This window comes from Acanthopagrus latus, chromosome 2 (genome assembly GCF_904848185.1).
Source record: "Acanthopagrus latus isolate v.2019 chromosome 2, fAcaLat1.1, whole genome shotgun sequence".
Taxonomy (NCBI): Eukaryota; Metazoa; Chordata; class Actinopteri; order Spariformes; family Sparidae; genus Acanthopagrus; species Acanthopagrus latus.
In genome coordinates, this window is record NC_051040.1 from 13975948 (window position 1) to 13992055 (window position 16108).

General features: G+C 40.2%; 2 protein-coding genes across 3 annotated transcripts; one reads left to right on the forward strand and one right to left on the reverse strand.

Moving 5' to 3' along the window:
- Positions 1-583: 583 nt before the first annotated feature.
- On the reverse strand, positions 584-9479 carry si:dkey-202l22.6 (interferon-induced very large GTPase 1). 2 transcript variants are annotated; one of them, XM_037088386.1, is made up of 6 exons: positions 9423-9479; positions 7856-8070; positions 7585-7715; positions 1026-6021; positions 651-886; positions 584-618 (listed from the first exon to the last, which is right to left on the reverse strand). In XM_037088386.1, the coding sequence occupies exons 3-5, from the start codon at positions 7625-7627 to the stop codon at positions 748-750; spliced, it is 5178 nt and encodes a 1725-aa protein (XP_036944281.1). In that variant the 5' UTR covers positions 7628-7715; positions 7856-8070; positions 9423-9479; the 3' UTR covers positions 584-618; positions 651-747. The 2 variants fall into 2 exon arrangements, with proteins under 2 accessions (XP_036944281.1, XP_036944290.1); XM_037088395.1 differs by lacking the exon at positions 7856-8070 and having other exon boundaries at positions 9423-9475.
- A 1606-nt stretch (positions 9480-11085) lies between these two features.
- On the forward strand, positions 11086-15354 carry LOC119013663. Its single transcript, XM_037088408.1, has 4 exons — positions 11086-11508; positions 13008-13121; positions 14475-14517; positions 14784-15354. Exons 1-4 carry the CDS (start codon positions 11455-11457, stop codon positions 14930-14932), a joined length of 360 nt encoding a protein of 119 aa, XP_036944303.1. The 5' UTR covers positions 11086-11454; the 3' UTR covers positions 14933-15354.
- The last annotated feature ends 754 nt before the right edge of the window (positions 15355-16108 follow it).

Sequence of the window (16108 nt, forward strand, 5' to 3'; positions counted from 1 at the left end):
CTCTTTATCCTATAACTCTAGAATATTCTCAGCTTTGTTTTAAATAATTGACACTAAATAGTACTGAATGTAAGCAAATTCAGACGTGACAGTTTGAGCGCAACTTAAGTAAATTAGGAATAAACTCTATGCAAAGTAGTTTTCAGTTCGATTCCATTTTAATACATTTTTCAATTAATGTTAATGAATGTCAATTAATGTAAAAATATTTTCAGTTCAAATGTAAACTGAAACTTTGCATATAAAACAAAAGGCTTATACACTCTAGTTACTTATTTCAAAAACAATGGACTTGACATTCTGTAAATTACTGCTGACTATACCATAAGAAAAAGATGAGACGATACATTTGATATTCCTGCTCTTCCCTAAATCAAACTTAAGTCCTATTTCTTTCTTATGACAAAGGGATTTAAAAGGTAAACAGAATCATCTAATTTTCTACATTGTTTTGTCTCAACAGGAATCAGTAGATGATATGGTTATATTAAAAGTGAGATAAAAAGAAAGACACATTATTACATGTGACATAAAAAATGATATGTATTTAAGGAAATATTTTTTTTCTTTTTTTTAAAAAAAACCCTAATTTTAAACTATTTTTTCAGTCAGTTTGATTAGCTTTTTGTCCAATTTTACCATTTTCATCAAATCCTTGATTAATTGCCAGATAAAATCTAAACCTGATTAATAAAACCTCACATCTGCTATGTTAAAGACAGCACTGAGCACTGACCAGTCCATAAATCAGCACTCTACAGAAAAGGCCACCTTCAGACTGTTCAAGGCCTCCTCCTCTGTGATCTTCCTCCAGTCGTCAGGAATCTTTGCTGCCTCCTGCTTGTATTCCTCTGCAAACCTCTCATTGAACCTCGTCAACACATATCTGTAAATCAAAGAATATTTAGCTCATTTCAGGAACATTTGGATACATATTTTACTGGTATAAAATGTACAGATTATGCATGAGAAACATTAAACCTTTCATAATTATGACATTTAGGCCTTAATAATCCACAAAGTACCTCCAGTAAGCTCTGGGGATGTGGTTGTTTGGGTCCTCAGGGTAGATGCTCCAGTCTGGATACCGGGAGAGGAGGCTGATGCATGCCACAGTCATGTCTTCTGTGTCATTACTCTGGCCTGGGTTGCTCTCAGTCACACTTTCAGGGCAACTGACTGTGGAAAGAGAACAGGACCTACGAGGTAACATGCCTTTAGGCCTGTGGAGCAGAGCCCTGTGAACCTCATGCCCCTTATTCTCCAGCTCACAGGGGGCTCTGCAGACAGGACATTTTTTGTCACAGCCCCTCACTCTGTTAAAGAGGGAGTTGTGAGGCTGAACTGGCAGGCATTGAAGAAATTGGATGATATCCACTTTCTGGGTGAACTCCTGGGCCAGATCCAACCGCATTGCAGCCAGCAACTCCATTAGACATGTGACAAAGCGATCCCACTCTGTGGTGATACTGAAGAGTGGTCCATCCAGAGAGGCCCGGGGGACATCCACGTCTCCATCTTCCTCTAAAATGAGACACGCTCTTTCCAGCAGTGGCTTTGTATCACTCAACACCCCATTGGTACCTTCTGCTGTTGCGCTTACTGCTGCCGCAATCTTTCCCACAATTTCTCCAAGTCTTTGTTGCCTCCATTTTTCCAAGTTGGTTGATTTGCAGAAGTAAGCCACCACTGTCTCTTGGATCTTCTTCCGTCTGTAGTCATCATAAGACTGAAAATATTCCAGGAAGCTTTCAAAGCAGTCTTCCTTTATCAGCTCCTCCAACAAGTTCTGGTGGAAAGCCCTTTGGGACTGATACTGCGGGAGTTGACCTTGGATCTCCTCTACAATGCGCATCCCCACTGGTTTATAGATGTAGTCCAACGCTGTAGGTTTGAGAACCATGGAGGTGAATGCTTGAGCCACCCTCTGACACTGGTCTCTCTTCCTGAACTGATAGATAAACTGTGCCAAGTACTTGCTCTTGGCTGCCGAGATACATGTCAAAAACTCTGTGTCCTTGGCATAGCGGTCATGTAGTTTTTGGAAGTCTTGGCATGCAGCGCTACAGAGATAAACCTTCAGGTCAACTTCAAAAGCTGATCTGATTTCCAGAGTTTTGTCCTTCAAACCGTTCTCAACATTTTCTAACAGTTCCTTAATGTAGCTGTCAGAAAAATCTGCTGGTGAGCTAGATTTATCTGCTGCAAACTGATTGTACTCCTCTATGAGATTGCTTGCCAACTTTTGAGCAGCCATCCTCTGTATTCTGTTGTTGTCTTCAAACATGTGCTTTAATCTGCTGCGGTATCCAAAGTGCTCATCATAAACGTAGAAGTTAGATGTCTGGTTTTGGCCAATGTCTTCAAGTTTTTTCAGGTGTTTCTGAAGCCCACGGCTGACTAGATTCTCTTTCAGGATATGAGTCACTCGTGCAGTGATATCGTCTGGTTCTGAAGGCCTGAAGTCAAAGTTGGACAAGATCTCACTCCACACACCCTCAAACTCCTCTTCCAGCTCTTCATCTCGGAGAAGAACTTTAGTTGACTTGCTTTTCTCTACCAGTGCTTGCATTTTGGATTCCTGTTCTTTTTCCAGTGAGGTCTCAAAGTTGCTCAGCTGTGTGGAAGAGCAATGGCTCTCAATGACCACATCCAACTGTTGTATCATCACTTCAGTTACTCGCTCTTGGAGGTCATCCATGTTACTCATTAGGACTGGCTTGAATGTGTTCATGTTGGGAATGCCATCTTTCATCAGATAGGATTCTACTTTTGACCTGATTTTGTTCACCTCTGTTTTGACTTCCTCCCTGGCTTCATCTTTCAGCTCACTCATAAGACCATTTTGGATCATAGCGTCTAGAGCCTTTGCCTTTGTAGCAATGATTTTCTTTGATGCCCCCGTATGCCACCTGTCCATGTGTTCTAGGAAACTATCCTCCCATTGGGAAAGCTCTGTGCACAATAAAGAGAAAGCTAAAGCAATGTCAGTATTTTGCAGACCAACAGAGAATGATTCTGCTCTCACTGCGTCCCAAACAGCACACATACGATTCATGATTTCAGGCAGACCTGTGGCTGCCGACTTGGCTGCACACTTCTTCAATGCCCCAAAGAGGTTTCGCTTCAGCTTTAACACAGCCTCACTATACAGTGGATCAATTGGTTCAGAGAGGGACATATTGTACCATGGCCATTTGACAGAGGTCATACATGTGGTGGTCTTTGTAAAATGGTTAATAGCATTGTTCATTTCTCTGTCCCCAGTCTCAGTCTGAAGCATATCAGATACACGCCTTAACTGCGAGGCTTGTAACACACTGTTTATGCCATCATCTAGGGCCAGGAGTTGGCAAACGGGCATGGAGCCACATTCTTTGATGCGTAGGAGAGCATTGGCTATAACACCAAAATCAGCTTCAAACTTGGTATCTGCATGAGAGGAGATGTTCTGCATTAAAACATCACTCAGTCCTGTTGCAACAGTGGCCATCTCATTGTCTTCGATCAGTGTATTTCTTTGGTTGTCTGAGTGGAGACCTTCTACATCGATTAGCAGCAGCAAATCACATTCAATCTCCTTTCTCAGGTCAATGGGGGGACACAGGGCGACCATATACACACCTCGAGTTGATCTTTGCCTTCCTTCAGGGAATTTCACCCCAAGTAATGCAGAAAAAACCTCAGCATTTCTAGCATGATGTACACCAAGGTTTGTCAGCACTCGGGTCCTGCACTGTTCTTGAGGCAGACGGCGTCTGAGCTCTGCAAAGACACAGCCCAGCCACTGCATGGGGATGTTTGAGGCATCTCCATCCATTAGTTCAAGTGGAATCCCGTAGAATAGAAGGTCCGTCGCCAAGCTAGGTAGACGTAACATGTTCTGGCTCCCACTGCCGGGGCTGATGTGTGTTAGCTCAAAAATTAGGCCCATCTCACGCAAAAAGTGCTCAAGGCCCAGCCAGTCTGGATCAGGTTCAAAAGGTTGCGACCATGAGGTTACCTGATCTTCAATGCCAGCATCTTGGCACATTTGTTGTTGGGATGACGCTGAATCTGAGTCAGCTAGTGTCAGCTGTGGTTCATTTTGCTGTTTCTCTTGGGAGCTTAAGCTTCCATTTTCTCCCGACTGCAAATAATTATTTTGGTCCTCAAACACTGGATCTGTAATTTGTTCTAACCCCTTGTCAATCACCTCTTCCTCTTGAATTTCTTTTTTATGTGACACCATTTCTAACTGCTGCTCTGGGACCATATCATCTGTGGACTCAAGATGGTCTTTCTCTTGGGGCTGTTGTTCTGTAGTATTTTCTGTAGACATTTGCAAGATGTGCCCAAACTCTTGGTCAGTCTCAGCTTGTAAATTAGAAACTTGTGGGTCTGTGATTACTTCATTTTGTTCCTCTTCAAATGATGAATCTGTGCAGAAACTGTCATCACTGTCCTCTAGATCATCATGGATTCCATTTGTGAGCTCATCAGAATGTTCTGGGATGCCATCTTGCTCTTCTATCTGCAGGTTTGTGAACAGTCCTTGGTGCCTATTTTGTTTTCCAATTTGCATCAGCTGAAGCTTCAGTTTCATCCAACTTAGGAAACAAGTCCTCTCCACTTTATCTGTTGTGAAAAGCGCATCAGTGAAATTCTTCATCGAAGGTGTCATTTTATAGCTGCTCAACTCGACCAAGATGTCTTTCTTTTCCTTTTGCAGTTGGGAGTTGATTTCGTTCCCTTCCTTTCTCTGTTTTCTCTCCTCCTTTTCTACTTGGGCCAGTTTGCCCCACAATTGCCCCTGCAAAGGAAGCTGTTTCTCTCTAAATTGAGCAGATCCCTCATCTAACCCTTTCAATACTTCCTCCACTGTGGCCATTGCCTTTTTAAAGACCACCCCTTCATCCACACTAAGGCCTAGCACCTCTGCTAATGTTGCTGCTGCCTCAAGTGAAACAAGCTTCAGTGTATCTGGTAAGAGATCACTCAGCGTCTCAGACAACCTGTCAGCCAGTTCCTCCTCACTCAAAGCTCTCCCTTGCAGGACTGATCCTCTGGGAAGCCCCATAACTTGACCAAGGTTCTGATCAGTAAACCCCACAACTCTGTTTTCATTTTCTCCAGTGTCCGATAGGTCAATCACTATGAGCTTGCTTGCCAAATTTTTGCAAGAAGCAAGAAGCTGTCTTTCTTTCTCTCTAAGATTCCCACAGAAAACAACCACAGCCGAAGACGTTTGACATAAAAAACTAAGGCATTTTTCATGTGCACTGGCATCACCACGCAGGTTAGAGATGACCACAGGGACAGGGAAAGTATCTCTGGCAGTGTTTCCAGTGGGTAAATACCATCCTATCTCTACAAGGCCATTGGAGAGTCTTCGGGGCAGCTGTCCTCCATCCATCCCTCTGTGGAGAAATGTTTCACTGGGTGATCCCAGTCCATTTATGACATTGTTCAGCACATTTGACTTGGAGACACCACATTGGCCAAGCTTCACACAAGAAATCACTGGCATGAATGTGCTGGCCAAATCCCCCTCGTGGACCTTCCCATGAGACCTCCATCGGCTCACAACACCTCTCGAAGGCCAAAGAAGGAAGCGACTTGGTTCTTCTGGATCTATGTTTGGAAGGATCAGGGGCACAGCAAACTGGCATTGCACCATGCGCACAGTCATCTCCTGCTGAAGGAAGGTGTTGGCAGACATAAAGACAGCTGTGACAAGATCAAGGGGGTTGATGTCACTCTGGCTTTCCCCAAAGTCATTGATTATCTCCTCGGGTGAGTTACCGGCACTGTTCGGAACATCATGCTGTCTTTTGCAGTTAGGGCTCCGTGCATCAGGGTGAAGCAGCCAAAGGCGTCGAAGGAAAGCACTTGGTAGATCTTTAAGCTCTAGTGGAGCTTGATTCTCAAAAGTCCAAGTGCTAATGTCCAACATAGATGCTGGATCCAGTGGTGTAGTCCAGAAGGGACCAAGGCCCAGCTTATGAAGAGTTTCTGTCTGGGCATTGTTCTTTAGAGTCTCTGGTTTGAAAGAAAAAAAAAAAAAAAGAAAAGAAAAAATTTAGGCTGTGCAAGGCTTAATTACTTCATAATTTGAAGCTTGTGCCCACTAACTAAAGCTGTCATATTTGATGAGCTGGGAGAGAGAACATGTTACATAATTGATATGCTGCACAAGGCAAGGATAAACTATTAGTATTTTTCTTATTTTCAACAAAACAAAATCAAATTTGTAGGAAGTATTATGAGGAATTCACGTAACTGAAAATTCAGTTGTTTGCCATTTTCCAAAGTATAACAATAACAAATGTGCAACGCCTGGTTAAATATCATGTTTACGGAAGTCACAGTTTAGTCTTAGACACCAGAACTAATCGGTTAGGTTTAGGAAAATAACATGGATTGGCTTAAAATAAAGATGTCTGTTCTTACTTATGTTATGTAAATTAAAAACAAGACAACCTTTACTTTTGTTCGACACAGGACTCAGTCTTCTCCGCAGCTGAAGTCCAGCGTTTGCACCAACAACCACCCTCAACCACCTCCCAATGTGGATGGTCCTCACTTCTTACACTATTACTCTAGATGTGTGCTTAAATCGTGACCATGACATGTTCGGAGTGAAAATGGCCTTGATTATGTTTATCGCATGTCTTTAAATGGCCTTAAATTGAGCTATTATCAATACTTAAGTCTTGTTTCAATTGTTAAGTAGGAGGGTTTGCTTTTAAAAAGGAAAAGTAGAAAATAACTCATAATTCATGATTGAACTGTCATTACTTATCACACTGACACGCTGTTTTGCTCGCTGTAACTTATTAGGCATTACATGTTATTCTCAGCTGTGACAAACAGCAGTGTTATCTTTAAAAAGACCACCCTTCGGTGCCATTATTATCAGGGGCTGGCACTCGCTGCCACCAACTCAATTATTCCTACATAGTAAACATATTGAAGCATTCAGCATTTCTGAGCTTCTATGCAAGTATATCCCTCCTGACCTGCACATTTATCTCATTCTGTTTCCAAAGCCACAGCACTCACCGACAGCCTCTGTAGTGATCAGCCCAAATTAATTTCTGCTGTCCTTAATTACATAAACAGACCTCGCAAAATTAAACTTCACAGCTAACCAAATTATTCTGTATCACGGTTGCTGTGCACACATTTAGAATTATTAGACAAAGCCTTTGCTAAATGAAGCAAAGGTGCTGAGTGTAGCCGCAGAATGCAAACATATTTGGATTAGCTGAGGTTTTTGGCAAACACAGACACTGTGTTGGCTTGGGTTACTGCAGCAGTGTCTCTGAAAAGATGCCACATGTTTGTTTGGTGAACTGCACACCTGACAGGTGCAAAATAACAAATATGGCAATAACAGATGGATCATAGGTCACCTTGGGTAATTATACTTTGGCTTATCAATTTATTAAACAATATCATGTAGATAAAGCACAAAGACCGATCTTATGAGAGTGTACAACATGAAGACATCTGTAAGTTCTGTAAAATAAATGGTGATACGATGCCACAAACCCTAAAAAAAAAAACAAAAAAAAAACACAAAAATGAAAGTAAACATACTTTTCTTTTTGCTGCTCAGCCTATTTGGGAGCTTGACTGACATGATGGATCCCGCTGAGTGTCTCTCGTCTCCGTTTAAAAGTTTTTCTCTGCTGGTCGACCACTACTCATGTAGAGTGCTGACTGGAAACCTGTGAATACAATTCATAACACAAACCTCACTGGGATACAAAAGGCAGCACTACACAGTCAAAAGTACCTTTGAGATTCTTTGGCCTAATACCGCTAACAGCACGTGCCTGAAAATGTAAAAATCTGTTGTCCTACTTACAATAGATGAGAATATGTCGCAGGCTGCTGTCTGAGGGGACTGATCATTGTGGAATGTATGAAGGAGGCAGGTTTGTCCTGACTTTTATCTTCTTGGAATGCCTAAGTGAAGCAGTGCACTCCACCCTGTTTCATTTTGCTTCTCACAATAAAACCTGGCCCATGACAGGCTGAACACGACCTGCAGATATGATGGCCTCTGCTCAGGTCAGGAGACTGTCAGGAAGATAAAGCACACAACTGAGGGTTCAATATTGGGGTGACTAACCCTTCGTTTTAGCACTTCACAGGTTGAAGCTCAAATGCAATTTACTTTTCGAGTTCAGCTTTTCCAATTTTGAGCAGTGGTCATACCTCATTGTTGAAAAGCTGCAATATGAGCTGAAATAACAGCTGTGGAAAAAGGGTTTGTTTGGTGGTGAGAGTATAAGGAAAGAACTGATATGTAATTTGATTTAGCTCACCACAAAGTACATCATTTTTTTTTAGTTTGGATAGTGTCTAATGTGATTTTCTTTAAGCTAACACTCGTAAAAAGCAACATTTGAAGACCTACTCTCATGTCAAAATTCACTTTTACAAGTAATTGTCCTGCATAAAATCCTACTGAAGCAAAAGCACATAATTGTTGTTAGTAAACTATACATTTAATGGAGTACAGTTTTTATTATATATTATCATATGTATTTATCATATATTACAATATTAAATTGTCAGTATTGATGATGCATATTAAGTATTATTGTACTTTATATTCACTGAGATAGTTTAGTCCAGTGGGTCCCAGGGACAAAAGAAGAACTTTTGTTCTTAGATATTATTTTGGGAGAGGAATGAAGAAAAAACAAAGTTCTGATAAAATTTGAATTGCTTTGGCAGTTTTTTTTTGTGAAATATTTCTGAGAAAGTAAATTTTAAAAGGAAGTATCTTTCTAGTAACCAGGTATCTTTTTTTTTTTTTTTTTTAATAAAATGACAAAAATCAAGAGTTGGGAACCACTGGTTTCATCTTTAACACATTGTATTAAATTAAATTAAAATTGACATTCATCTCTGAAAGCTTTGAATCTCAGCAGTTAGTCAAGTACAGTTTTCTCAGATAAATCAGTCACTTTCTTCTGAAATGTTGTGGCGGATACTGTCAGCATGAAGTCGGTGCAAGTAACTCAGGATTACACTTATGCACAGAGTACTCAGTGGCTTTCTATGAGCAATAATTAGAGCAGTAATTATTCTACACTTCATTGTGAAGATTAATCCAGCAGCCTCTCCCTAATGATCTAATATTCAACTGTATTGTTTTTGATTCTGATGCAGAGACGATGTGTAAGATGCTCATTACTGTAATTAGTTCCTGATTTACCCTTATTATAACATGTTGCCTGAGAAAGAGAACAAATAGAAAACATTTCCACTTAGGTAAAGCCAGTTTTTATGTCTTACTGAATCTTTTATCCTCAACTTATCTTATAATTTCTCCGATTAGACAAATATATACACTTTTAATGCAGAAATGCCATATCCCAGTGTTCCTTCCTAAAATGTGTACTATATAATAATGTTCTTACCTATTTCTTCTCTGGCAAAAGAAAACGGGTATCCTTCACATTTTAACTGTCACCATGTGATTGCACGTCTCTGTCATGAGAGCTCTTATACCAGCCTGTTCAGTGATAAGACACATTCCTGCACTTCTTCCTGATGCCACAAGAACAAAATGAACACCAGTCACATGCACACATCTAGAAACACGCAGACGAGACCACACACGCATGTGACATTGGCGCTTGTGTAAAAACGTCTTTACTTGACAGACTTGATATTCAGATAACAGAGAGCAGCAGTCTGTCTCTCTCAGAGCTGTCAGATCCTGATGCAATGTGTCCACAGAGGCCTACAGAGAGGATTATCATTGTCTGCAGGGGTCAGAGGCAACACTCCAGACAATGACGCACACAAACCCTGAGTCATGTGTGATCTCTCAGATATAGGTCTATCTGATTACTATGGATGAATAGCTGGCACACTGATGCTGACCTTTATTCATAGACAGCCTGTTTTCCTCCTGATTTGCTCGATGCCTAGAAAACCCTGTTACATAACATATTTTACTCTAGTGCAGGTCTAGGTGACTCTCAGGATAAGAGTGGATAATTGGTGCAGAGACACAAGTGGTGGGAGGACCTACACCCAATGTCCTGGACCTCACCTCCAACTTTGTTATTCCAAAAGAAGGTTTTGCAGGTAGACATTAAAGAAAGCCCCGTGGAACTTCCGTGTTGTGCTGGAAGCCAGTTGTTAGTTTATGTTGGCCGACGAACCTTAGCTCATGTTGTTCTACGTCAGCATAGCAAAGAAATTCACTGAGAAGAGTCCTTCACAAATAAGTCCACAGCCAGCATTAAACAACTGGCACCAATTAGGCTTGTATAGACAACAGAGAGAGATGGGGAAGACCGTCTCATTGTTCATGTCACGTTACAATCAGCTGACCAATAAAAAAGGGACTACATACAAATTGCCACAAATTGTTACATGGAGCACCTTAAAACACAAACATCCATGGGGATACAATGATAAGATATGAAAAGCAACAAATAAAAACATAAAATAAATGTAAACAGAACCTTACATTATCCAGACCCAACAAAAGTTGTTTGTTATAAAGTTGTTATAATTGGGGTTCAATATATATTATGTGACATTTTTACAATACAATTTCCGCAAAAGCAGCTAAACATCACTTTAAAAACATTATTGACATCACCTCGGCTGTGAAAATATCTCTGAGACCCTTCATAGTATGTATGGACAAACTTTTTCCAGTGTCAGTATCAATTGGAACAGCTTACCAAAAAAATTACCAAAAAGACTACGAAAATACATTTAGTAACAACTTATTTAGCATTTATTCATGATTATGAACATTAGTAACACCATTGTTAAAAAAGGATAAATACCAGGCAATGAGATTTTTCCACAACCCAGCCACAACAAATGTGCTCCCACTAGATCTATAAAGCATGACTAAATGATTCATTACCCATTATCATACCTCCGAGTCAAGTGTTGCACATGAGCCTGTATAATTAACCCGCAAGATATTTGAATTGGAAGGGAAACTAAAAATATCCAAATTACACTATAAATTAGGTTTTCATATTTATTTCTTCTTTTTGTTTCATTTGTTTGTTGTTTTTTATTTATTTATTTTAAATCTTACATGTGTGAATTAAACCTGATCTGGCTCGAATGCTGGAGCGGTGGAAGCACACCTGAAGGATAAGTGCTGTGCAGAGGAAAAGATTACTGCCTCTCTATTTCTGTCCTGCAAAGCTCTTTAGCAGTCTTACTGTCGTGTGTCAGAGACTGTGAGAATGAACCATGTGCATGGGTGTGAGCTGGCTGTGTGTACCTGAGAAACTCAACACTGTGTGTTTAATTGTCCCTCCACTGAGCAGCCCATCGTTGCTTTCTTGATTTGCCTGAGTCTGTTCCTGTGTGGACTTATCTTTCCGGCGGCAGGACTGAGGAAAGTGACTGAAAAAACCGAGGAAAACATTCAGGATTAATAGAGACGCTAAAGGGAAAGTGGTCAAGATGTTGATCACCATGCTTACAGCCATGTATATGGTGGTCCGAGTCGTAGAATCGGTAAGAAAAATAGAATGATGGAATAGAAATAAGAGCAGAGATGGAAAGGTGATTATTATCTCTAGAAATTAGATCTGAGCTTAGTGTTGAGCTGTTATCATGATTGTTTAAAAATGTTTTTTCAATATTGGAGGAAATGGGAGCTCTTTGTTTTGCTGCAACCACAATGCTGTGTTTTCCTCAGCCTGAAGTGTTGTCAGTGTCAGTATTAATCATATAAATCAGGTTTATTAGTTTAGACTGCAGCTAAATGTAATTATGGTGATGTTAAAACAAGCAGGCAGATACAAATTATAATGAGGCTAGCATCGACAGCATCCAAATATAATTAATGTGATGCTGAAACAAAATACTCATGCACTGCAAAATCTGACCGAGTGACTTTATCCAAAATTACAAAATTAAGTAGAATAATCATTTTAAGGTGTTAGAACTTTTTAGACCGTACAACTTAAATTTAATAGTCTACTTCACTTGGTTATTCAGGGGTAATTGGTTTCCTGACTTTTTTTTAAAGTAAGCTTTTAAAACTTAGTGTTTTCAGTGTTCATCCCACTGATCACTCTCATCTTATTATGTAACCTGTAATGCTCACGTTTCTAAGAAATGATTTACCAGCACAGAAAAAAAAGAAGAGTTAAGTAGATTTCTGGAGTAGTGGAAAAGAATCAAACTCAACTGAAAATTGAAAGGTTTTAAGATTATTAGAGGCAAACCTGAGATGTTGGCGACAAAGATGTTCAAATAGAAAAAAGTTGATGATTGATGGAGTGTGAAAAGTATTTGGATCATTTACTTAAGCGAAGGTACTAAGTACTAGTATTTTTAAAAAAATGAAAGTACTCATTGGGCAATGAAGTGTATTCCTATTTAGATTAATATTGCTTCTGCATGAATGTGTATTTTGCGTTTCTCTGCTGTAAATGTTCATGGTTGAGTTTATTTGAACTGCTTGTTGGTTTCATCTGCAGCACTGCCTCATATACTTTATAATCATCACATGTTTGTACTCTTGCTGTACTATGAGAACCACGTACCTTTAAATCAACTTTCCATTAGCACAGATACACAGCCCAGTTTTCAGCTTTGTGACTTTGTATTTTACAGCTAAACCAATATGGTTTTTAAATAGTTTATGTTGCTTCAGAAGAAGATTTTTTCACTTGATCCTTTGGTTTACCACAAAGATTCAATATAAAGACATCTGGAGATACATGCTTTGGGTATGAGAAATTGTAATCTTAAAAGTAACTGGTAACTAAAGCAGTCAGATAAATGCAACTAAGGAAAGTATAACATTTGCCTCTGAGACGAAGTGGAGTAGAGGTATAAAGTAGCATAAATACTCAAGTGGAACCGGGATTCCCCAAAAGTTAGACGCTGTGTGAAATGTTAATAAAAACAGAACACAGTCATTTGCAAACAGGCAAACAAAAAAATCTACAAATAAATTATTCTAAAATGTGCTCTTTTTGCTAATCTGAACTCTTCACTTTCAGATAAGTGTCCGGTTTGCCCGGCAGGAGGACCCTTTGCCTTACATGGTGTCCCAGCCTTTGCCTTGGCAGATTCACTCAGTGTCGCACAGCCGGAAGAGCAGCAAAGCAGAGGAGGTTAGTAGCTGCTGACGCACCAAGGCAATTGATTCATTACAGCTAATTCAAGGCACATTCATTCTGCATGACTGACTCATCAACTATGATCACATCTTCTCTGCTGGGGTCCTCTCAGGGTTAAATCATACAGGAGCGCTGATGGTAGTTTTTGTTTTTGTTTTTGTTTTGTTTTTTTTGGATGAAAAGCAGGTAATTAAGCTTTTAATTGCAGAGTTTTGTTCACAGATTTGTTTTTTCTAAACTTCTTTTTTATCAAGCGGACGAGACTGAGCATGTGCAAAGTTCAGAGGTCAAACTTGACTCTGCATGTGAGCATATAAGCTTGTCACACGTTCTTTGTTTGCTGAAAGTGTCTCAGAGGAGAACAGCAGCATGGCCCCAGTGAGTCCATACATCCTTATTCAGGGATCACCACTGTCCGCAACTTTTCTGAGCACATCTCAGTCTGGACTATAATGCACTCCTCTCATGTTCTAAGCATAAAAAACATGCAGTTTACCAGTCTGGGGATATTTTGTGCTTTTTTTTTGTGCTGGAGGAAACCGTTTAATTTTGACGTAGAGCTTAGTAAAGATGAAACTGTCGACTAACAGCACAAACATGAGCAAAGAGCTGGACTAAGACAGGAAGAGGAAATGCGGTGGGTAACCGAGGTCACAGGTGTTCGGAAAAGAAGGCGAAAGACATCATCAGTCCTACAAAAAAACAAAAACAAAAAAACCGCTAGAGTTTAAAAACATGGTTGTAGGCAACGCAAGATGCCACTTTGACGTCTCTGGTAAAAGGAGAGAGGAAACCTCACTGATGAGGTCATGGAGCCGGTGTCACAGAAAAAAAAAACTGACGGGTAAGCAGGCTAAACTGGTCCAGTCCTCAGCCTCTCGCCTACCTGCCTCTGCTCTGCTTGAGCTGTAATCCCAATCAAGGGGATTTGTGTTTGAGGTCATTACCATCACTGTAGATAGAAAGGACACACACACACACACACACACACACACACACACACACACACACACACACACACACACACACACACACACACACACACACACACACACACACACACACACGTAGGCAGATGCAGTTTCACGTGAACCGCACATTCATTCCTAGAGGGTTGCACATTTTGTACAGCCAAGTACAAGAATTTTGCAAAAGTGCCTGTGTGATTATCTACTGCATGTCTCTGATTTTGTGCCGCTGGTGGCATGTGAACAACGTCTCAGATAAGATCTACAACACTGATAATCATCATACCTGACTGGTATCTCGCTCGCACAACTGATTCTTCCCTTCTGTGCGTCATTTGGAGTGTCTTCTAACGCCCTGATGTTCTGTTTTCATCCACAGTTTGACGGCCTCAGGAGGAACAGCATAGGGGTGTACAGAAAGAGTAAGTAGTTGCGTTGGTTCATTGTAATGCAGGCTATTTTTCTGCCACAATAAATCATTGTCATGATGTTACCATAAGGTTTTTTTTTCCCCCAATCAAATCAAGCATCAAGAAATCCAACTCAAACTTTGTACAGAAAAATAGCCCGCTCATTGTGAAAGCTAATGTCTACACCGTGTGCTTGAACTCAATCATTGCTACAGAATATGTCTCCATGGCCTTTGCTTCTGCCTCTCTGGCTGTGCCCTGTGCCCTGTCATGCTCAGACTCCAACGGCAGCAACGGGACCTGCTGCAGCATGCGCGCAGTTTCTCCTGTTCCTCCACTCAGCCCTGTTGAAGTGGAGAAGGCCGCCACCACCATCCAGAGCCACTTCAGGAAGTTCCAACAGAAGAAGCAGAAGAATGGCAAGTAGATGGAAATGGAGGGATGGTGAGAGAGGATTTGGAGCAGGGAGGTGGGGGACGGCTCACCGAGGGATGGATGAACTCTGTGCTCACACACATACACACATACATGTAAATGCACACTTGTGCAAATGTACATACATTCAGAATGAGTAGAGCTGGATTAGTGATACAGTATAAACAACAGCATACACTAATAGATTACTTGTAATACCATATTTAAAAGACATGTGAATAATTATATGTGAATTTTACTGTGTATCTGAATGTGAGAGTGTGTGAGTGACTGTGAGTGTGTTGTCATACATATATATGACCAGTGTTTTGTGTATATTAATATAAAAATAAATAATCACATAATTTGTCAATATTGTGGATCTTTAAAAAAAAAAAAAAAAAACTAACAAGCTATTTCAATAAACTCCTCTGTAAGCCCGTGTCCTGTTTCACTGCAGCGTGACGCCCTCTAGTGTCTCGATCCGGTTCTGGATCATGTTTTTTTTTTTTTTTTTTTTTTTTTCTCAGGTGGTTCATTTCTCTTCATTAATAATTTCAAGGGGCTGTTTGGAGGCCTCAAGTGTTCAGAATTAAATGAGTACGTAAGATGCTAAATAACAGCATGACTAAATCAGAACAACAATGACCGTCTAATCAACAAGAACAAAGCCCGAGTCACATCATCATTTCACAATGCCACTTTTCATTACAAAGTCTCTGTTAATCATGGTCACTGGAAAAAAGAAGTGTTGTGAAGTAACAGCTGCGGGAGTTCAATAACAATGACCTGCAATAGAGGAACAAAATTACGTTTTAAAAACAGTTTCATGTGTTTCACTTTTTTTCTATTTGTTAATTGTTTTCTCTCATGTATGACTTAAGCAAAGTTGAAATCTTTTCCCAGGATAAAGTTCCTTAAAAAATGTTTCAAAAAAAAAAAAGTTTAGACTTGGAAAAAAAGAAAAAAAAAGTTTTTGGCACCATTAAATTCCTTTCTCAGGATTTAAAATTGATTGTTATTTTAATTCTCATTTCCACCACAAGAGGGTGAATTAGCACCAGGACATTGTTACTAGGCCACTGCTTTTCTTAGAAAGAACCTCTGCCTTTGATGGGTCGCTTGGATTGGTGAGGATTAGACATGAGGTTCAGACATGAGGACTCCTCATGTCTGAACCTCTTACCTT